A 22023-nucleotide genomic window follows, 5' to 3' on the forward strand; every position below is an offset into this window, starting at 1 on the left:
CATTCGGGCCAAAATGATGGTGAGTCATAGGCGCCACGCATACATGTGGTAATCACTATGCAAAATCAGTCCCCCAATCTGGCATATGAGGCTGAGGAGACTCGTAAAATACTGGATTTTTTTTTTTTTCCTCCATAGCCGTGCTGGTACAGGCTCCAAAGTTCGGAAATAAGATTAGTAATGTAAAAATATAAATAGGACGAGCATTCCACACGGCGAAAGGAATCTCAAAATCAATTGACCATGTCTGACCATAAGAAATCCGAAGAATGCCATTTCGACGCATATTCTGTCGCTTCAAGCACTTCTCTAATGTCGAGATTATCGCAGAAGCTTAAAATCAAGAAAACCCCATCTCTGCCGAAGAAACAAAAACCTCCCTACGAGGCTGCAGCCGCATTCTCTGCCATAAAATGAAATGGCTTACTACTAGTTCATAATTGTACGGATTTAGGGAATTGACTTTAGCGAATATACAAATTTGGGATTATTTTTCTCGTAGACCGTAGACACAAGGCGATTGATGAGTCAATTGGTGTGCAATGATTGCTTGCTCATAATGCACTGACATCCTGAGTCATTCTCTATTCTGAAAAATAAAATTTACGATTAAGTCTTGAGCATCTATTCCTTCATCTATTATATTTTATCATAATTTTAATTTTTTATCCCAACAGATTTACTGAGCCGATTGTTCCATTTGGTTTCCCGAGAAACCGAAAGAAAAAACAGGAACATATTTTCAAGTGAATTTCATCATCAAAGTTTTCCAATTCATGAAAGCGATGCTTGCAATCTTCCAATCATGCAAGTCCTTGTGACTATGAAAGCATAACCCACTAAGTTCATGCTAAATTTCTTTAGTTTGGTCACGAATACTATCACTATGTACCATGAAAACTCAAGTATTTGAACATTCAAGAATGGAATCCAATCTATCCCAAATTTCTAGCAGATTATTTTGGTTCAAAAAGTGAAATGAAACTAATGACATTTATTGCAAGTTTAGGTTACGGTGAAGTGACACTGTCCAGGGGACAAGTCATCCACCAATTATAATTGCACGAGGGCAAACCTAAGTTCTTTCTGATATTGCCGATCTTACAAGATTTCAAAAGCATCCCAAATAGACGGACAATCAGATAACCTACACAGCAGTCCGACATGATGAATTTCAAAAAACATGATGCATCAAGGCAATTGTTTTAGCTTGGCTTTCATGGGTAAAAACGCTTACATCACCCTTTAATTTTTTCCTTTAAGATAATCTGTTCAATTACTCTATTTTCCTGTGCTAGATGTGCCAATCATTCATCCAACGGTATAGTCGTCTCTATTCCCACCATCATACAAACATTTTTCTTACTTTCAATTGCTCAATTGAGTCTTAGAACAATTCCCGTAGTCAAACTACCAGCAGAACTTGGAGTATTTTGTACACTTTCTAAAAACTCTCCAGGCACTTTATAAATGTGAAACCCTTTGTGCAATAGCGTCAGCTCTATACACTCCTGGGCTTCTTGCTGGTAAATCAGAGATCAATCCATGAGAGTCTCTGAAAGAGACATCAGTCAGAGTGGAATCTTCAATAGAGGCAGAGGTGTTGGACATTTGAGTAAGCAAGTGTATTGGGATTGATATATCGGGATGGGGATGATCCTTAGAGAAGAATCCATCCTAGAGGGAAAAATGGTGATCTTATATACTTGAGTCTCTCATGGGAAGAACCTATGTCCAAGATGGGTATACAGCGTTTGATGAAGCCGGTTCCGGACTTATTCATGGCATTGGCTAGAGATCCGAGAAGAACTCTGGTATTGGCTAGAGATCAGAGAAGAACTCTTGGTATTGGCTGGAGATGCGGGAAGAAGCCCAGCATTGGCCAGATAAAAGATAAGAGCTCAGGGCGACAGATGAGTGCCGTTCATACGGCACTTCATCCTAACTTATCTTCGGAGACCGATCTTCGGAAACATGAAAATATAGGAAAAGAGAATTTCTGATAGTGTGCATATACATCACTGTAGTTTGTTCTCAACAATAAAGCGGACTGCATATAACCACAAAGAGTTCCACATCACCAACTTCCTGCACACACATCAACCAAAGCTTCATTGCATTTTGTTCTTCCTACCGCCACATGTTCAGGATCTTATACTTGCTTGTGCTATGCGGAGCAGTGTCTGCCAGCATCTTTAACTTCATGCACGACCAATATCAGCATCAGGAGCCTCGTCATGAGGTCTCTTTTGAACAGCGGGTTCTTGAATCCAATTGCGATAAGTACTTGTGTCCCGGAACACTAGAATGTGTGGCACGGCCGCAGGATTGCCCATGTCCATATCCATCATCGCAGATGCGGTGTGTCCTTCCAAACGGAGATCCCTTGTGCATTTCCAAGCCTACCGGAGACTACAATGGGAAATACGATGATCCAGCGAAAAACTGGAAGGTTGACGCGAAAGACGACAATGTCAGAGACTGTGGATGGGTGAAAAGAGCATGGGAGGGTCGGGTGTGAAGTGCCGGAGGTAGCACCATAGTAGAATAAGCGACGAGAGCAGAAAACACGCTGAACTTTGGGAAACACCATTCAAAGGTACTAGAGAGTCTTCGTTTTCTAATATCGTGTGTCAAGTGAATGTGATCAACAGAGAAAGTTTTAGTGATCAGAAGAGATTATTGGTATGGAGATTTCTCGGAAAGTTCCCAAACGTAACAGGCAATTAACTATGAAAAGCCTGGCGAACAGCAAGCATGCCAGAGCTCACATGAGTTACAAGAGCATTTTTCAGCATTGCTACCGTCCTATATTTATGCTGGTATAATTCACAATACACATAATTTTCCTTGATGCTTCCCAAATTGAAAGTTTTTAGTGATGCTGTTTAGTTTAGCTGTTGACAGTTTCTAGAGGATAGCAGTAAAAAATGGAATACAATGTTTGATTGCCTCTAGTGCCAAAAATGAAGCTGTCTTCATTACTGGGCTTCTTTTCCCGGAAGAAGTGCTTTAACAGCTTTCTTAAGAATGACTCTTTACTAAGCGAGGTTTATTTCAGCACTCGCTGCTGTAAACCCTAATCTACTTGAAGATTATATATAAACTTGAAAGAGGGCTATTTATATTTATCACTTTCGATTAAACATCTGCCATCTGAGATCCGATGTTGTGTGAGGGGGAGTCAAGAAGAAGTCATTGGATCATAAGTACAGAAAATCAAAATGCCGAGTGGGCAGGCTTTAGCATTCCTTCTGCCTGAGGTGCTGAAGAATTTCAGTTGGCCTTCTAATTTTTCGGAGGTCGGTCAGCTGGAGAAGAGAATATTTTAAGAATTAAGCAAAGTCCATCTTTGACTGATCTACTTCCACTGTAGACAATAAAATCCGCCATTGATATTAATGCCACAGGAGTGCTGAAAGAAGTATTTTGTATGTAATGTCATACTCCTGCAATTCATTGCCAGGCTTAATTGTCTAGAAATTCATGGTGGTCTGTCTCTCTGGTATAATACCATTTCAACCAGCCAAGAAGCATCACTTGAAACCAACAGAGAATCATGTAAGTATCAAGATCTAATTGTTTTCATCCTGTGCAAATGCTACAGCTTTTCAGCACGTCTGAATTGATGCATACAATCCCACCAAACTAGAAAGCTAGGGTCCACAAGACTAAAATTCAAATACACACTTGAATCAGGACGAAATAGCATTCCTGTTTACTTGTGCTCAAATATCGCCGATTTCTTTCGAAGGCTGGAAAGAATTGCACAGGTAAGTTGGATGTGAATTTTTATCAACGAAAAGTGAAGGAGCCACCTTCAATCTGGTGGCTCAGCTATCTCGACTGCATGGGCTCGCGGATTTTCAAATGAATTGGCTCAACTTTGTACTTTCTGATTACTTTCCACTCAGTTCTTCTTTTTCAAAATATCTGATCTGGTGATTTTTCCTCCTGCCGATTCCATTTCTCTTGCCTTTATGACTGACTTCTCTTATCGTGGTCCCACACCCGTGCCTCTCGTCTCCTCAGCAACCCCAGTTTATCAGAGCTCCAAATCTTATCGCATGACCAAACGTCGGGGCGCGTGTGCAGGAACATCATCTCTCGATATAAATACTGCCGCATCCCCAGAGATGAGCAACCACATCTTTAAAGCGCAAACCGCTCCTTTTTCTTCTTGTACGCGCACACTTTTCCACTCTCCTTCCCCGCAGCGCCCGGCAAGTTCCGCTCCTTTCCCGATCCTCGCCGATCTCCCCGATCTGTCGATCCCATGACCGTGAGCGAGCCCCAACCAAGACGGAAGCTGCTGTTCACGCCTGGGCGGCGGCCGCTGTCCGAACCTTACAGCCAGTGTTTCCAGAACTACTACCACGCGTACCAGTATTTGCAGCCAACACCCCTGTACCTCCCCAACGTGCGACTGTCGGTCAACCACTGGCAGCTTCGCGACTTGGTGCAGATTGATCCGCACCTCGGCACCTTGTACCACACGTGCGACGATGCGGTGCGGGAGCTCTCGCCGCTCTCGCGGCGCGCGCGCCAGGCGCGGCTGGCGGACTACGCGCGGTTCCCGTTTTTCCCGCGCTGTTTCAACCACGCCGAGGGCGGCATGATTGTGGCGGGCAGCGTGCTCACGCTGAGCTCGCGCGCGTTTTCCATGGCCGTGCCCAGTCTCTTTGGCGACCGCAGCGCGCGCCGCCCGCAAAAGGGCTTGTTTTCCGTGTTCACGCCCGAAATGCCCGAGCCGCTCACCTATAAGTTGGGCGAGATGATCAACAACGCAGTGGCTGTCTACCGCGACCTGGGCGGCGGCTACACGTCGTACGTGTGCAACAACGACACAAACTTGTACACGGTGGACATTGGCAGCTCCGGCGTGTGCGCCAATCGCAAAATCACCTGCGAAGCCAACGTGTCGCTCAACAACGCGCGCCTCTCGCCCGACGGCAAGGTGGTGGCGGTGACGGGCGACGCTAGCTCGCTCTACCTCGTGGACCCGGCCGCGCCGCTGGCGGTGCGCAGCGTGAAAACCGGCCGCGGCTCCGGCTTTGGCATTTCCTTCCACAGCAACGGCGTCACCATGGCCGCGTCTTTTGAAGACGGCGTGTGTCTCCTTTACGACATGCGCAACATGCATGTGCCGTTGCACGAGGTTCGCTCCACGCGGCCTGGCCACCAGGCTGGCGCCTTCCGCTGTTGCAAGTTCCTTGACTCGTTTGTGCAAGACCTTTTGGTGGTGCTGGAACACGCTGGTCGCGTCCACTTGGTGGACTTGCGCAACTTGACCAGCGATTCCCAGCAGGTGCTTGTGTTTCCCTTTGCTTTGGATCAGTATGGCCGCTGCCAGGCAGGCACGAGCAGAAAGGGCATCAGAGAAGATGCCGAAGCAGACGCGACACCTACAGGTGCCACGCATGACGACATGGTGCCCGAGCCGCTGAAAGACGATCACCCCGTGACACACCGTCGCCTTGACATTTACGGAGAAAACCCTTTCCCCGTGCCGCTTGTGTACGACTACTCGTATCTTGCCGACACAAACCCAAAGCTCTTCAAAGACTTTGAGTACGAGCCAGCAGGCGACGACAGCCCGCGAGTGCTGCGATTTGTGCACGATTCCTACCAGCAGGCGGTGAATCATGCGCATGGCGAGATGGAACTCGCGGGTCTAGACTGGTTCGAGGACCAGCTCTACATTGGCTGCGACGATGGTGGCGTGCTCTGTTGGGACATCAACGTGCGTGCCCGCCGGAGCTTTGGCGGCTACCTGATTGCATAAGCAGATTCCTAACGGGAACATGAGACATGACACTACGATGGACTAAGGTAATGATGTGTTATGACAGTTAGCATTTATATATACGGACTTTGGACAAATTGTAGAAGCTCCATGTTTGTAACGGAAGAACCGTTTGCATGCATTTATTTTATTAATCATCCAGTTTTCACAATGAATGAAAGACAGCTTCAGCGGGATTATGGACATGCAGGCGAATGTTCTATGCGTCTGCTGAACCATACCCCTGCGTCGAATGTTCCATAATTCAAATACTCGTATCGCCACTCGAAATGTATTATTGTCATAACTACTGGCCTTGACCAAACAGTTTTTTTTTTTTACCTCAAGCGTTTATACTTGTATTTCTCTGCCGGAAAAGTCACAAAAAGGTACCCCAGTGAAAGACCCAAAATGGACAAAGCAAAATCTACGATAACGAAACTTGTTATTGGCTATACTTTCTGAAATTCAGATTGCCACTTTACATACTCGTTCAGCTGCTTTCCCCACAAGGAAGAACATATAATGGAGTTTTGGCTGCTCTCAATCCATTCAAAGTAGTATATAAGGTCGCTGATGCACCCAACTTTCAATCCTTCGGATCGATGGTGATATATCGTGAAGACTATACAACAGAGAAGACAATCATTTCTGCTGGAAATAATTGCGAATTGTAGTCAGAATTACAGTGGTAATTCGGCTCGAAAAGAAAACTAGACCCAAAAAAGGTCAAAGGATGAAATTCGGTTGCAAGAGGGAAGTAAAAGTGCTGCTTGAAGATTTTAAGGCCATTAAAGTATCAACTCAGAAATTCATCATATTCTGGGAACATCTAGATCGATAAGCAAGTAATTGTCATCTTGAGAAAACGCCATGAAGAAGATTAGGATACGCAACTGCTTCAAGAATCTGGTCACTACTAACATCGGCATTCGCTAGAAATGAGCAGAAGCGCACAGACAATACTGACTACTTTTCTCTATTGATGCATGTTTCCACACTAACTGAGTTCACAGCATGTTTGGCAAATATTAACTGGCAAATTGACCTCAGCATTAACGAAGCCTGCCTTAAAAATTTTAGTCCTTCACCATTACAATCAATGCAACGTACATTGTACGGCAACAGCTACGTTACAAGCATGCCTAGATTTAGGCTGAAAAACTCGGATTATTTAAGGAACTTGTCTTTTTACCGTAAAGCAAAGCACCAACATCATAGGAAACAGTTTCTTACCCATGACAGTGTATCTTGGTTTATCTTACTCCTGGTTCAATGTGAGTTTGACACTTATCTCAACGTACCTTTGTCGCCAGATCGGTAATAAAGAGATAAAGAGGTAACAAAGTTTGATCATACAGCCTCAAGAGATACGAGCTTCTCAGAAAGTTCGAAAAATATCTGTCGCCGTCAGAGTATTTTTGGCCTTTAAACCTTCAGGCTGAATCAGTCACGCATCTGAACTGTTAGAAACAGCGAGTTCAATTAATTAATAAACCATAGGCACAAAAATAAGTTTGTCTGGAAGATGGCGAAGATGAATGGACCTACATTGGACAAAACCAGTACCACGTTGAAAGGCCTTCAACATCAACACCGCAGTTCAAAATTCAATCAAGCAATAGTAATGGGCACATATACTCTAAACTTTGAGATATAGAAAATGAGAAGATTAAGAGTAGTAAATATGAAACGTGTAAAGTATTTTTTCATTACCACTAATTGCATGATGTCCCATTTATAGTACTACCTGCTAATATTACCAAGGGTAGCCGGTCGTACCTTTAAAAATGAGAGAACAAAGAATTTCGATACATGACCGGTCAAATCAATGTCCAGATCCTACGGTCTATACATAGGTCTATACATAAGGTCTATACATAAGGTCTATACACAAGGTCTATACATAAGGTCTATACATAAGGTCTGTTATTATGGTCTGTATATATAAGGTCTGTATTGTATTACTTGTATGGTCACAGACGCGTCCGGTCTGCACACGACCCGCCTACTCCATCACCAGGGCACGTGAGAAACTCCACCGCCCATGTACATAAACCCTGGCCAGTACGCCCAGGCGTTTGGCGAGATCAAAAGAACGTCGTCGTCGCATGCCACGTGCAAGCTCATTCTCTTTGTGCTGTGCCTCAGCATCGACAGCATCTGCACCGCCAAAATCCTCACGCTCGTGTTGAAAAAGAGCTTGGTCCAGTACCAGCTCATTCCTGTTGCGGGCTACTTTGACTTGAAAGAGCAGTATCTGCGGCTCGACCCGGAGGTGACGAACGTGATTCTTGTGGGCTGTGGCGCCATGATCGACCTCGAGGCGTTTTTCGAGATCGACCCGGAATCGTACGTTCTGGAGCCCAGAGGGACGTGGGACGACTTGGAGCTGCTGCCGCGCCGCAGCTTCCGCCGCAAGATCTACGTGGTGGACGGCGCACGCCCGTGGAACCTCGACAACGTGTTTGGCTCCGAGATGGTTGTGTGTTTTGACGATGGCTACATCGACAAGAACTTGGCGGCAGAGCGAGACGCGTACCGCGTGCTCACGGAGGAGGCGCTGGACAGCGAGGAGGGCCTGGACAGCCTGGACGGAGAACTGGACAACGAGGACGAGCCGGAGATTGTGGACGCAGAGGATATGGAAAATCCAGAAACCAGCAACGGCACCAACGCCAAAGCCGCCCGCCGCCGCCGCCACGCGTCCCAGGACATTGTCGAGGCGTACTACAACCAGGGCACGGCGGTTTTCGCCGCGTCGACGGCCATCATCTACGCCCTCTTGGCCACAATCGGAGAAACAAACACAGACCATCTTTGGTTGGCGATTGTGGGCGCCGCGTCGTTGGACAGGCTCCACCCGCACGTGTACGACAAGATCCAGCCACTTTTCGAAGAGGAGGTGCGGCGGTTGGCGGTGGACGCCGAACGGCTGGCCGATACAACTTCGCTCACTGTGGAAAAGGACTACCACCTATTCCTCTTGCGCCACTGGACGTTGTACGATGCGTTTTTCTACTCGCCCGTGGTCAACGCCAAGCTCAACTTGTGGACCGACGACGGGCGCAAGAAGCTCCACAAGCTTTTCGCCAAAATGGGTATTTCGCTTGCCGTGGCCCAGCAGCAGTGGCTCTACATGGACACGGCGGTCAAGAAGAACTTGCCGGTGATTTTCGCCAAGTACCTCCCCCTCTACGGGCTCGAAAACGTGGTGCGCGACGGCTTCGTGCGGACCTTTGGCTATGTGGGCCAGCTTTCGGCCATGGAGTGTGTGGAGGCGTTGGCAGCGTTGCTAGAAGCCGACGTGCCGCACGACGACGCCGACGACGACATCAACGCGCAGATCGAACGCAAGGAGAAGCTGTGGGTCGCCAGTTTCTGGCATTCGTGGGATGCGCTCAACATGACAGCACACGGCGCCAGCTCGCGCGCAGTTTCGTCCACGTTGGCGCCCGTGGGCCGCAAGTTGAAGGGCTACGACCTTCTCGTGCATGGGCTCGAGCGGGCGAAGGAAATGCAGCAGACCGTGTTCAGAACAGGGCTGTCTGTGCTCGAGCGGAAGCTTGTGAAGAACCTTCGGCTCTACAGACTTTGCGTGCTCCACGACGGCGCTATCCCCGACCTCGCTGTCTTCACCAACCCGACTGTGCTTGCCCGCCTCGGCAACTGGCTTTTGGAGAATATCTGCGAGTTGGAGCTTGCCAACACGGCCGACCGCATAGGCGCACTCAAGCCGCTTGTCGTGGCAGCATTGGACGTGCTGAGCGACACATATCTTGTCATTGGTCTAGCGCCGCGGTATCCGCGTGGACTCGACAACTCGACGAAGCTCCAGCTTGCGCAGAATGGCGGACTTACGGCTCGCCTTAATACGTTCAGCGTGGCGTTCCAGAAAGTGGCCGCCACCTCGGGCGCAAAAGTCCGCATCAACAGCTTTGACTCGTCTGTGATCGAGGTGCGGCGGGACGACCTTCTGCCGTTTTTGGAAAAGCTCACTTTGAGCGGGCTCATCTGAGCACGATCACGCATTTCATGGCGATCATGGGCGAAGATCTGAAATGAAATCTACCTGACTTTAAAAAGAGTTCTAATTTTTTTGTTTTCAGCCATCAGATCTTCCAATAATTTCCGTTGAGTTTTAACTGCGTTCAGACAAATTCACAAGGCAAGCGGCTCGATCAGCAGCTTCCAAGGCATATATGCCAAGTCAATTCCTCTTTTTTGGGTCTCAGCTGAGCAATAAAAGGTTCCACTAGGTTTTGACTCTGAAGGAGTATTTTGGCAATGCATTTTAACAGGAATTGTCTTCAACTACTCGGGCTTGAACTTTCTACTTCCACAGACCAAGCGACTACTAATTAATTGATTCCCCGAGTCTCAAGAACACATGACTATTTGTATCATCAGGTATCTTTAAGTCGATATCGCGACTACTAATTAATTGATTCACCCGAGTCTCAAGAACACATGACTATTTGTATCCTCAGATATCTTCAAAGTCACTATCGCTAAGAGTGGATTAATTCGAAAGATCATGAATAGAAAGATGCAAAGAGGGCATTGTATATTTTCCACGTTTACACGGATTGGCTTCTAGTATTACATCAATTAATGGAAAGAAAGAGAATATCAAATATAGCCCACAAAGCTGCAATGTAAGCATGAAGCAACTCAATCAGTACTGCGTTGCCCTTTTTAAATTAAAGTTAATTGCATATGTGGATAATTCCGAAACGCCTACAATGCAATTCGGCCACTTTATACCTTCAGGTACCTTCACGCCGAACTGAATTCATTTTGAATTCGAATGCATGCCGTATAGTGCAGTTTTCAGCGAGCCAACAGGATAAAATAAGAGTTGAAATCGCAGTTTTGAGCTGATCAAGTTGTGCCGGTTTCTATTGCACCTCTGGTTCCACTGAATATAGTCTACATCCGTAGTCAAAAGTCATTAATATCATTATTACATTATACCTTTTGAGCCATGAGCTCGACGTTTTCCACCTGTTCGACGCCATTGGACTTGGCCGTGTCGATTTTGAACAAACCCAGACGCTTATGCATCACCTCATCCGCCTCTCTCCTGGCTCCGCTTAACACCACTGCATGCGCCCTGCGCGCAGAAATGTTGCGGTCAAACAACTTGTCCATGTCTTCCAAGGCGATACCTTTGGTTTCGGGGATGCAGAAGAAGACGAATGGTACAGACAACACCGCCAACGCGGCGAAAAAGAAATAAATGCCATAGTGCATGGCGCTGATCATATTCGTGGTGAACCGAGACATGATGAAAATGGGCACCCACGAAACCGCAGCGTTTATCGCCTGGACAAACGAACGGATATTCTGGTCGAAAACCTCACTTCCCACAACAAAAGGTCCACCGGACCACGCCAAAATGAAGGACGCAATCCAAATGTACATCATAGCGATTGCTGCCGTGCCTCCAGGACCGGCCTTGACACCAGGTTTTGTTGGGTCGTTCACCTTCAAGTAGGCACCGATGTACCAAAAGGCAAGCGAACACACGGTGGATGAGCACATGAAAGCCTTGCGGCGGCCGAAATTGTCCACCACAAACAAAACATAGATGAATGTGCACACAAACTTCACCACACCAAACATGCCGGTGGAGAACAACGTCGAGTTTGTTCCCTTGACGCCCAAACTGGCAAAAATCTTGGGCGAGTAGTAGTTGATGGACTGGATTCCCAAGAAGTTCTGGAAAAGAAACAAACCGCATGTGAGACACAAACGGTACAAGATCTGATTGTTGCCACCCCCGAAAACCTCTTTGAATGGGTCCATGAGGCCCAAGCCGACTTTAGCTCTCTGGGCATCGATCGACTCCTTCACCTGGTTCACTTCAAAGATCAAGTAGTCATTGTCTTCGGGTAAGTTACGGAACCACTTCAAGTTTTCGATGGCCTTGTCGTGCTTGTCAACGGAAAAAAGCCACCGGGGGCTTTCACGCATGACAATACTTCCAGCTAAAAACATACCGCTGGGAATAAGCTGGATGGCAAACGGGATAAGCCATTGTTGTTTGGACGGACCCATGTGCGAGTCGATACCGTAGTTGATCCAAAAGCCAACCAAGTCACCAATACGCCAGCCGATTTCGTACAAGGCAATGACTCTTCCACGGATGGCTGGAGGGCTGATTTCACTGAGGTAGACGGGAGTCAAGTTTGTGGAAAAGCCCACCGCAAGACCGGCCAAGACACGGCCTGCGTAAATGGGACCCAAGCCATTTTTCGACGAGGCCGCAAGCATGATGGCCGAGCCAACAGTGATCAACGCTGCAGCAATGATAAGAGAAAGCCGTCTTCCAAGGTAATACGAGAACGGATAGGAAATCAAGGCACCAAAGAAACAGCCGGCGTGGAATACCGAGATCACGTTGGAAATGACAAAGTCGGCGTGGTGCAGACTCATCTTGTCGAGGCCAAACTCGTGGCGGAAAGAGGGCAAGGCCACCGTGCCGCCAATGAAGCCTCCGTCGTAACCAATGATGATGGCGGCGGCCGACGCTATGAGCGCCGTCGAGTAGATGCGCCAGTTGTACACTTCGGGAGGCGTGGGCCGGTCCTCGATCTTTTCAAACATTTTTCTCATCAATAAGATGTTTTTCGTTTTTTGCCATGGTGTTTCGTGAGCAACTTGGTACTCCACCATTCCATCGCCCGAGTCGGACTTAGTAAGGGATTTTTCAGACATGGAAGACGAGCTCATAGTATCTTAGTTTCACCATCAGAGAGCAGGGCGCGTCCTGCTTCTTATATGGATTTTTCCCCTGTGAATAAGAAACTAGATAGCATAAGCTTTTTTGCTTGGTGAGTAGCGCGCATGCCTGCGTGCCCCCACGCTGCCCCCACGCTGCCCCCACGGCCCACCTTTTCCCCACATTTTTTTCCTATCACGACAGCAAGAACCATGATTCTTTATGTGGGGGGCACGGTTCCCCCACGGATCGGAAAAGCGGAGCCAGAAGAGAGAGAATGATGGAGAAAGTAGATCGTATTGAAGAAGGACGGTGACGAAAGATGAAGAAGTGTGAAAAAGAATCCAGAAAGACATGTGATATTAAGAATACCGGTGACTAAGATGTAGATGGTTTTGAAATAGGCCGATGGATTGAATATTGTAGACTAATGAATCAGACCGTTGGTAGCGGTGCAGGACAAGATTGACAATCTGAAGGCGGAGAGGTTCGTGTGGCGGAAACATGTTGGGTGGTATTGCTTAGTGACCGGAGTTCGGCCAATATAAAGAACGCAAGCACAAAGTGGGGATCGCCAAGAGCATGGGCTGACACTTGGCATGAACAAGCAGAGACGTTGAACAATTGTCGTGAAAGTAGATGGACAGCAGTTTTGGACTATTCGTATGAGAGATGATCGTAGGCTGAGGTTATGTGGATCAGTGAACATGGAGCTGAGGGAGGAGTATGTAACCGAACGATGAAACCAAGCAGAGAGGACGACATCCTGGATTGCGCTTGCTTAATCTTAGTCAATTTTTGCTTCTTGATTCAATGGACATCAACTCCACCCCAAAGATACATGTAACCAATCAAAGGGTCATTCAAATCAACGTAAAGAAAGACATTTGAGCCTAGACGCAACTAAAGTTGGAAGAATTATTTGGCAGATTTCCACAATCTCGCTGTTCCTTTCTTCTCACTCTTCGGCATGCCACAATTGTTTCACTGGTTCACCGTCAATAGAAGGTTGAAAGTGTTCCACCCTTCGAATGAGCTCAAACTTTCATCTTTTCTAAAAACATGAGGTTTTCCATACTCTCCTGACTGAGGTTAGGAATATATCTTTGAGGAGAAATTGTTGGTCTCCACTGATCGTTGTCCACACTGATTTGAATTAAATCGCTTGATATCTTCTTTGATCTCGAGAAGATCATACGCAACGAATTCTTCAGCAGATCTAAAGGTGAGTTCGGAACGAAGTTGGATCAAGCCAGCAGAGAACCATGCTTTCCAAGTTATGTTGAATCATGTGAATTAGCGATGACAAAGAATGCAGGCGTAATATAGTCTTGGAACACTGCATTCACTTTCAGTTTGCTTATTAATTATTTCTGATAAATGTGCGATGTTCTCCTCAGAGGGAAACGTTTTCAATTCCTGAGCACCTCCCGTCAACGTATCAAAATCTTTTCGAACTTGTAGAACGTTTCAGTAGCGACAGAAAAATCCAGCATTTACAACATGGTGGAGCTTCAAGATTCATGGACCTTTCTGGTCGACAACGACTCACAGATACTCTTAGGCTCTGGCCTTTTGAAGAATCCATTACAGCTTACCACATTGTAGTGCAGTGGCTCTGGAGTACCCATGCTATCTGAAGTGGTGCCTCAACGAAATCACGAGAACAGAGCTGGACGCATTGTCCGAGAAGAACAGTTGCATAAGAATAGCACCAGAAAATCCACCCACGAATAATAACATATTACGCCTGTCGTTAGGCAAACGCATGCTCGCCTAGCTCCGTCTCCAACTGCTCTATGCGTGCGTCCAAGTCCCGGATGCTTTCCGCTAACGGCGCAAGCTCGTCGAAATGCCGCTGGCGCGTGGCCTCCTCGACCTGTTTCTGCACCAAGAAGCGCTGCTCGCTTGTGACCATGAGCGCCTCGCGAAGCTCTCTGATCTGGCGAAGCGTGAGACGGGGCGGGTCGCTGGATTCGCTTCCGCTTCCGCTTTTGCTTCCACTTTTGCTTCCACTTCTGCTTCCGCTTTTGCTTCCACTTCCGCTTTCACGGCTGCTTCCGCTTTCCTCGGTCGCCTTCAACTGCACCAACGCCTCTTGCAAGAACGCCACGGCCATGCGGTAGATGTTGTTGACCACGACGGGGCTCTGCGTGGCCACCAAGCGGCCGTTCTCGGCGCGGAAAAACCGCAGGCGGAACTTGGCCGTGGCGAGCTCGAGGTCTTTCACATGGCGCACGAGGCGGGTGCGAGCGCCGAGCGCCGCCGGGAAGTCAGGCTTCGCCAGACCCTCCAGCGCCGCCAAGTCGCGCTCGACGCTGCGTTTGAGCGCAACAAGCTCGTCGCACGCCGCGGCAAGCGCCTCGTCCTGGTCCGCCGCCGGCGCCTTGGGCACTAGCAAATCCTTGCACACGCGGCAGCACCGGAACGCAAGCGGCAGCGACTGGAGCGCCCGCCACTGCGTGCGCACATGCGGCGCGTAGTTCAACGCCGGAAGGCGCTCCAAAAACACCCCCACAGGCACTTCGAGCGAGCACGCGGGCGCCGGCTCGCGCGTGTAGGCGGCGCCGCTCACCACGCGCCCGCAGAGACGGCAGTGGTGGCGGCGGACGAACAAGGAGAAGCGCACGTGGCAGAGCGGGCAGTGCAGCGCGCTGGCGTCGGCCTGCCAGTCGGGCCAGTCGGGCCAGTCGGGCAAGTCGGGCAAGGTATGGTGTGGCGGCGGTTTCTTGTCTGTGAGCGTGTCGACGAGTTTGATGAAGCGGCGCTGGAGGGCGGACTTTTCGAGCGCGCGGGTTTCGGCGGCCGCGCGGCGGCGCGCGAGAAAGTCGCCCGAGACGTCGCGCACAAACGCCTGCGGCACGGCGCCGGGCCGCCCTTGGAAGCACGCCTCGCAGCACCGCGCCCACACGCCGCGCGAGTCGTAGACGGGCCAGGATGAAGAGAAGGACTTTCTTGGGCTCGGGCTGCGCCCGCCCCGCCCGCTCCCGTTGGTCCTGTTGATCCCGTTGGTCCCGTTTGTCGGGCTCCCGTTGGTCGCCCGCGCGAGCCGCACGCGCCGCCGCAGGTGCTCGTTGCAGAAAAGGTCGCCGCACCGCCGGCAGTTGACGATGCCGCTCTTGACACTGAGCGCGCGCGCACACTGGGCGCAGCGCGCGCCCTTGTTGGGCGGCTTCCAGTGCGCGCGGCCCAAACGGTCGTCGGCGGTGTCGCCGTCGCCTGCGCCGTCCAGGTCGGGCCGGAGCCCGAACGACGCGCTGTTCTCGTGCAAGTCCACCTTCATGGTGCGTTTCGGCGGCGTTTTGGGCGTGGCGTGTGCCGTGTCGATGTGGCTGTTGAGTTCTGAGAGAGACCCGCATTCTTGCTCGCAGATGGGACACCGCAGTTCCATGGCGGAAGATCAGGAGGATTAGAAGATGGGGATAGAGGATGGGATAGAGGATGGGATAGAGGATGGGGATTAGAAGATCAAGAAGATCAAGAGGAACAAACGATCAAGAGAAGAGGAGAATGCGTGGTGTAGGTGTATCTGCGCACTACATTGCGACTGCACGATAGATCACCTTTCGTCTTCCACCACTTGTATAAACATCAAATGTCTTTTCTGGAAATGGGTCTTCAAACTGACGAATCGGATACTGACTCATTGTTGGTATAGAAAATCTTCGCGAAAGACGATTGGGTATGCCGAAACTGAAGACCCGTTTTCCCCTAATAAATTGATTAGGATGCTCAGTTTTCAGAAAGTGACTAGATAAGGACTAGATAAGGCTCTACGTACGAGCTGACCATAAGGCTTCCTTTTAAGCCGTTTTGCTCTTGAGGTGTCGCTTGAAGTTTTTTTGGTTGATATCTCGCGGACACTAGACAGAAGAAAGGATGAGCTAGTTAATGTGTGAAATTGTTAAAATGGTCAAGTGTTGGTAGTCGGATATGAATCAAATAGTGTAGATGTATTTATGTGTTTCTAACGGATGATACTAGCGATAAAAGAAAATGATAATAAAATAAATTACATTATTATATTTCTTTTTCGCTACATCATCTAGACTATGTTAACGTAACCACAGCTGGAAGTTTGAAGCGTGAAATGCTGAGTTAGACTCTGCAAATTGAATTTAAATCTGTCCCCAGCGGATTCTGGTCTAGTTGGGCTTCCATCCCATGTGGAGAGGAATTGGGTATCCTTAACAGATTGGCGTTGAAAACGACGTACCGGTGCTTCCTTCGTTTGATAGCATTGCATGCATTTCGTTGAATTCTGGTTACTTTTTTATTGGTCCTCTGTATGAACACTGTTATCAAAATGAGGGGATCTACATTTAGTCTTATCGACTGTTGAAACGTTGATTAGTGACGAATGTAGGTTTGTGAAGTTCGCAATGTCTACGAGTGTTAAAAGTGGGTAACGTAATGACCGAGCGAATAAGATTGAAGAAGCAAATGAGAAAATGTAGGTGCTGGAATGTTGAAGGCTAACCAAGTTGCTTGAAAGGAAGAGTATTATAATGAAAAAGAACTAGTAAGAAGGTAACATGTTGCAAGCAAGAAATTTATATGCTAACTTATCGAGCGTTCGTTTGCGAGCTTAAAAGTTTATCAAGTGTGTTAAAGTGAAGACGGCGTAGCAAAGCTAACGAATAAGTTTGTGAATAAGTATAATGTCAAACGTTGGGTAAAGTGGTGAAAAGATAATATGTTGAGTTTGGCAGAAAAGATGAACTTATGTGACCCCAAGCAGGCTAATAATCTCTTCGACTGAAAGAAAGTCTCCGATCTGGTTTGACTTTCTGTCACGGACTTAAAGTCAAAATCAGTGTATCTTCTAATCTTTGAAGAGCATTTTCTGTAACCTCAAGCCAATGATTTGACCTTTGGCTCAACCGATTGCAGAATGGCCCATGGCCCTAAACATTCTACTGGCTCCAAGATCTCACTGTCCCCAATTGTCCATTTTTGAGAAAAGCTCGAAGCATGGAGAAAAATGTATCTCTTCAACCATCCCCAAATTGCAGTTGATATCGAAAGCTTCTGATTTGATTATTTGCACAGGACATAAGCTCAATTTGTCAAAACAAAAACACTTCAATTAATTTGTAGTAAAGTCAGATTCGCTATCCATTTTCAAATTGTAATAAACATACGGAGGATCGAATGGGAAGTGATACAGAATGCTGAAATGGGACATCTCGATGAATCTGTTGCACATGTTCAGAATTAGGTCAGAAGTATTCAAAATAAGAGCCACTAACCTTGTCATGGTAGCTTAGTCCGCCAAAAGTGTGCCACAAGAATTCCGGAGTCGACATCCCAATTCCTCCAGCATTCTGGCGTCTCCTTAACCATTTTCGGTTTCCGTATCAGACACAATATAAGTCGAGTGCCTTAATTGTCTTGACACCTTCAACCAGACCAGTCTGCCCAATCATCCTACACTCGCGCAAGCAAACTCATTTTCATTGAAACGAAGAATATATATATAGTTGGGGAAACGGATTCCACAATGCAATATTCACCTGGAATGAAACACCCGGGACTCGGGCCCAGGCTTCTACCTCTCTAACCCGCACATTTATTCCAACTTCTGCACCAACGACTCCAAAACCTTGCCAAAGTCCAAGTTGGGGTCCTCCAAGTTGAACGAAGAAGCCGACGCTGGTGCCTCCTTTGGAGCATGCGCCTTGGCGTACTCGGCCTTGGCTTGCTTGATCAACTTCTCTTCCTTCTTCCACTGGGCGAGCTTTTGTTGCTGCTCTTCGGCGGCCTCCAAGTTGTATCTGTGGACGGCGCCGTAAAGAACACCGGCGCCAAGGAGAGAGTATCTGAAAACGTTGAACGAGGTAGACATGTCGTAGATGGGTAGTAGACTTGGGTTTTGGTTTTTTTCAGCGGAAGCGCACCGTTGGAATGTGATTGGACACGACAAGACCCGTACACCACAAATATCGTGGTGGACCAAGAGCAGGAAAACAGGTGTTTGTCATGTGTTGGTCCAGGGGAGGAAGCTACGAATGTGGGAAGCTACGATTGTGGGCTACGATTGTGGAGCTATGTGTTTGTCGTTCTTGAATTCCGTGGGTCTGACAAAGCACGTGACATCCCAGCTAGGCTACCTGAACAAAAAGTAGAAGACAAAAGAGTAAGAAATAAGGCGAAACAGATAGAAGACGAAACAGATAGAAGACGAACCAGATAGAATCGAAACAATAGAAGAAACACGGAGTCGGTAGAAAAAAATGGTGTCGACTTGTGCCGAATGGAAAGGTAGGCATTGCGCGCCGAACATAAATGGGTGCAAATGCTCTATGACCGACCAAACGACTAAGTATATAAAACAAGATTATGGTGCAAATTTGCTACTGTCAGCTTGTTGATATTTCTTCTCATCCATTTGAACTGATTGGCTTGGTTTCTGGCTCTTATCTACTGATCGATTCTACATTTATCTACGATTCCACATTTATCTACGATTCTACATTTATCGACTGCCCCATCTACAACTCAGCGATTGGTCCCGATTCAGTGTATTGGTAATTTTTATCTTTTGTCATGTCTGCCGTATCCACCAGTTCTAGCCTCTCCCAATTTGATCTAAAGCAGCATGGAACAATTCCGGATTACGATGCCGTTCTGAAAGAGTACGTCATTGATGCTGGTTTTCCACTCTCGCAAGGATGGGACGTTTCCCTGCGCAGAAAGCTGTACGACAACTGCAATCCATACCATTCCACAACGCCGGCAACTTCAATCAACCTCCACACCTTTGAAAACTCGCCTTTCCCCGCACCAATGGATCCATTGTTCTTTGCCCTTCCCGTTGTTCTGCCTACGAACACATATGATCCAGAGAGCTCTATATTCGACCACCACGGCTATAGCCAAGACTATAGCCAGAGCACTTTGCATCACGAGCGGTTTCTTGCCACTTGGGAAGGTTACCGGCTTGTCTTGGAGGAGCTCCAGTCTCACCAAGAGCGGATCAGCCGCTTGAGACGGCGCTTTTTCCTGTCAGACGGCGATTCCATGGATATTGCCGAAACTCACCGTATGGAATGGCTCTTTTACCGCTATAACCAAGCGTGCAGCTCCATTTGTTCTGACGGAGACGTAGAAGCATTCCTGGCCTTTTCCTTTCGCAGCAGCCCGCTGATGACTCTTCTCATTACAAAGACAGACGTCCTTTTCAAGCGGAAACAGATCCGCCTCAGAAGAAAAGCTGTCAAGTTCGGCAAGAAGATCAAGAGTTTGTTCAGACGATGCTTAGGACATTAGATTTAGAAGTGTTGCAGAAGTATACTTCTCCAATAGACAAATCTCCAATGGAACTATCTGTAGGTCTAGAAATTATTTTCATAAAGGTGCTGTGATCGATGTTTATTCGAAAGCTAATTGACACAACTTTTCTTTTTATGTAGGTCCATGCACTTTAAGACGCGCTGCATGACCAAGCGATAGACGGAGAATGTACAATCTATCCAGTTTTGGCAATCATTAAGCAATAGACACTATTTTTTGAGCCAACTTTCTAGTCCAGAGCTTTTCCAGAAGGCGGGGCTAGTTCATGTTTGAGGTATGTAATTACATCCGTATGAACGATGATTAGAAATCCAGATTGGGTAAAGAATAGACTAGATAAACTACTAGTATATTGAAACATCAAGGGAAAGAAAAGAAGTACAAGTGGAGGTTCGGTTGACTTCTGACTGAAAGTATATTTATGTTGCTACAAGATAAGCATCATGGCAATTTCTCACCCGAAACGTTTTCAAATGAAACGAAATTGCTATTTTAAAAATCTTATATACCAAAGAAAACGAAGCAGCCGAAGATTAATAGACCAAGAATCGTCAAAATCTCAAGGTCTTCCAATCGAAACGAAATATTGATTGGATCAACAGAAAAGTAGAAAAAGATTCGATCAAGAAAATGCCGCTGTCGATAGACATGGATCAACCTGCTTTGAAGTGTCATAGTAAAAGCCACTGATAGTACTTGAAAAAGTACAAGCACCATCATCAGGTACCTTTCCCCTCTTCTCTTCTCATTTCAGGCTGAATTTCAATTTTCCTATTTCATTTTTCTTTGCTGTTCATCTTGTCTTCGGTTCCTACTACTCCAGCCATACCTGCATGTACACCCAAATAGTCGCACCCGTGCACCCACAACATCACCACATTTCTCCATGCGCACCTTCTTTTACTTCTCCGTATTTTTCTGCGCCATGTTCGTGTCCATGCTCGCCAAACGCGCAGCTCCGCCGGCGTTCACTCGCTCCGCACGGCCTTCTTTTGCCCGCACGTTTTTTTCCCGCGCCAATTCGGCCAAAGACCACTCCAGCAGCGGCCAAAACGGCCAATTTCCCGCCGATTCGGCGGCAGGCCCAGCAGCGCCGCCGCTGGCCGCCTACAACTACGACAAGGCGTCGTTCGACCGCCTAGTGACTTGCGAAGTCGCTGTGGCGTTTGCCGCCAAAGCACGTGGCGACTCCAATGTTTTCCGCCGTTCCAAGAAGCCAGCGCAACTTCTGCCTTCGGGAGAAGATAACCTTTTCGTCACGGGCGACAGAAACGGGCACGTGGCATTTGGCGTTGCCGACGGCGTGGGCGGCTGGGCCGAGGCCGGCTACGACTCGTCTGCCATCTCGCGTGAGTTGTGCCGCGAGCTCCGGCGCCTGTTTGAAGCAACGGCCGAAAAGACACCCAGCACACCGAAACAGATGCTCACCGAGGCGTTTGCCCACGTGCTTTCGCTGCCGCAAGTGGAGATTGGCGGCACCACCGCATGCGTAGGCGTGTTGACCCCAGAACGGAAACTTCAGGTGGCCAACTTGGGCGACTCGTGGTGCGGGGTGTTCCGAGAAGGCACTCTTGTCAAGGAGACACAATTCCAGACACACAACTTCAATACGCCATTCCAGTTGGCTAAAGTGCCGGCGCAAATTTTACGCCAGGCCGAGCTTCAGGGGAAAAAGTATATCATGGACACGCCGGAAATGTGCGACGAGTACGTGTGGCAGCTCCAGAAGGACGACGTGGTCGTGTTTGCCACTGACGGCGTCACAGACAATGTGGTGCCCCAGGACATGGAGCTTTTCTTGAAGGATAGAATGGACGGAAAATCTTTGGCCGACGTGGCCACGGAATTGGTTCATGAGGTGGTGAAGGTGTCGAAGGACCCAAACTTTCCGTCGGCATTTGCACAGGAGCTTCTGCGCCTCACGGGTCAGCGGTATTTGGGTGGCAAGGAAGACGACGTGACTGTGGTGATGGTGAAGGTGCTTTGAACTAAATCTCAAGACAAGATGATCGAATAGCATTAAGTGGACTACAAGAGGCTGAAAGCTTAGAAAGTACGGTCTTGGACCTGAAACTTGTCTTTCTCCTGTAGTAAGAGTTGGTGAGCCAGGAAAAAGCTATGCATTTCGAATCCTCATCTAGTCGTTTGGCAACGGTCCATGTTGGTTACGCTACCTCTAGCCTGATGGGAGCTTTACAGAAAATATTAAAACGAA

General features: G+C 47.9%; 8 protein-coding genes across 8 annotated transcripts; 5 read left to right on the forward strand and 3 right to left on the reverse strand. All coding sequences in view use genetic code 12, as the record gives it.

Annotated features, from left to right (window-relative positions):
- Window positions 1-2140: 2140 nt before the first annotated feature.
- On the forward strand, window positions 2141-2521 carry FOB63_003870 (uncharacterized protein; the record flags this gene model as incomplete). The annotated part of the gene is made up of 1 exon (XM_002614576.2): window positions 2141-2521. One exon carries the CDS (start codon window positions 2141-2143, stop codon window positions 2519-2521), a length of 381 nt encoding a protein of 126 aa, XP_002614622.2.
- Window positions 2522-4276: 1755 nt separating this feature from the next.
- Window positions 4277-5785, forward strand: FOB63_003871 (uncharacterized protein; the record flags this gene model as incomplete). Its single annotated transcript, XM_002614575.2, has 1 exon — window positions 4277-5785. The coding sequence occupies one exon, from the start codon at window positions 4277-4279 to the stop codon at window positions 5783-5785; it is 1509 nt and encodes a 502-aa protein (XP_002614621.2).
- A 2047-nt stretch (window positions 5786-7832) lies between these two features.
- Window positions 7833-9803, forward strand: CDC45 (DNA replication initiation factor; the record flags this gene model as incomplete). The annotated part of the gene is made up of 1 exon (XM_002614574.2): window positions 7833-9803. The coding sequence occupies one exon, from the start codon at window positions 7833-7835 to the stop codon at window positions 9801-9803; it is 1971 nt and encodes a 656-aa protein (XP_002614620.2).
- A 953-nt stretch (window positions 9804-10756) lies between these two features.
- On the reverse strand, window positions 10757-12523 carry HGT14 (Hgt14p; the record flags this gene model as incomplete). The annotated part of the gene is made up of 1 exon (XM_002614573.2): window positions 10757-12523. One exon carries the CDS (start codon window positions 12521-12523, stop codon window positions 10757-10759), a length of 1767 nt encoding a protein of 588 aa, XP_002614619.2.
- A 1745-nt stretch (window positions 12524-14268) lies between these two features.
- Window positions 14269-15903, reverse strand: PEP7 (Pep7p; the record flags this gene model as incomplete). Its single annotated transcript, XM_002614572.2, has 1 exon — window positions 14269-15903. One exon carries the CDS (start codon window positions 15901-15903, stop codon window positions 14269-14271), a length of 1635 nt encoding a protein of 544 aa, XP_002614618.2.
- Window positions 15904-18084: 2181 nt separating this feature from the next.
- Window positions 18085-18360, reverse strand: FOB63_003875 (F1F0 ATP synthase subunit e; the record flags this gene model as incomplete). Its single annotated transcript, XM_002614571.2, has 1 exon — window positions 18085-18360. The coding sequence occupies one exon, from the start codon at window positions 18358-18360 to the stop codon at window positions 18085-18087; it is 276 nt and encodes a 91-aa protein (XP_002614617.1).
- Window positions 18361-19061: 701 nt separating this feature from the next.
- Window positions 19062-19784, forward strand: FOB63_003876 (uncharacterized protein; the record flags this gene model as incomplete). The annotated part of the gene is made up of 1 exon (XM_002614570.2): window positions 19062-19784. The coding sequence occupies one exon, from the start codon at window positions 19062-19064 to the stop codon at window positions 19782-19784; it is 723 nt and encodes a 240-aa protein (XP_002614616.2).
- A 910-nt stretch (window positions 19785-20694) lies between these two features.
- PTC7 (type 2C protein phosphatase) lies at window positions 20695-21795 on the forward strand (the record flags this gene model as incomplete). Its single annotated transcript, XM_002614569.2, has 1 exon — window positions 20695-21795. One exon carries the CDS (start codon window positions 20695-20697, stop codon window positions 21793-21795), a length of 1101 nt encoding a protein of 366 aa, XP_002614615.2.
- Window positions 21796-22023: the final 228 nt, after the last annotated feature.

The sequence above is a fragment of the Clavispora lusitaniae genome (assembly GCF_014636115.1).
Source record: "Clavispora lusitaniae strain FDAARGOS_655 chromosome Unknown tig00000185_pilon, whole genome shotgun sequence".
Taxonomy (NCBI): Eukaryota; Fungi; Ascomycota; class Pichiomycetes; order Serinales; family Metschnikowiaceae; genus Clavispora; species Clavispora lusitaniae.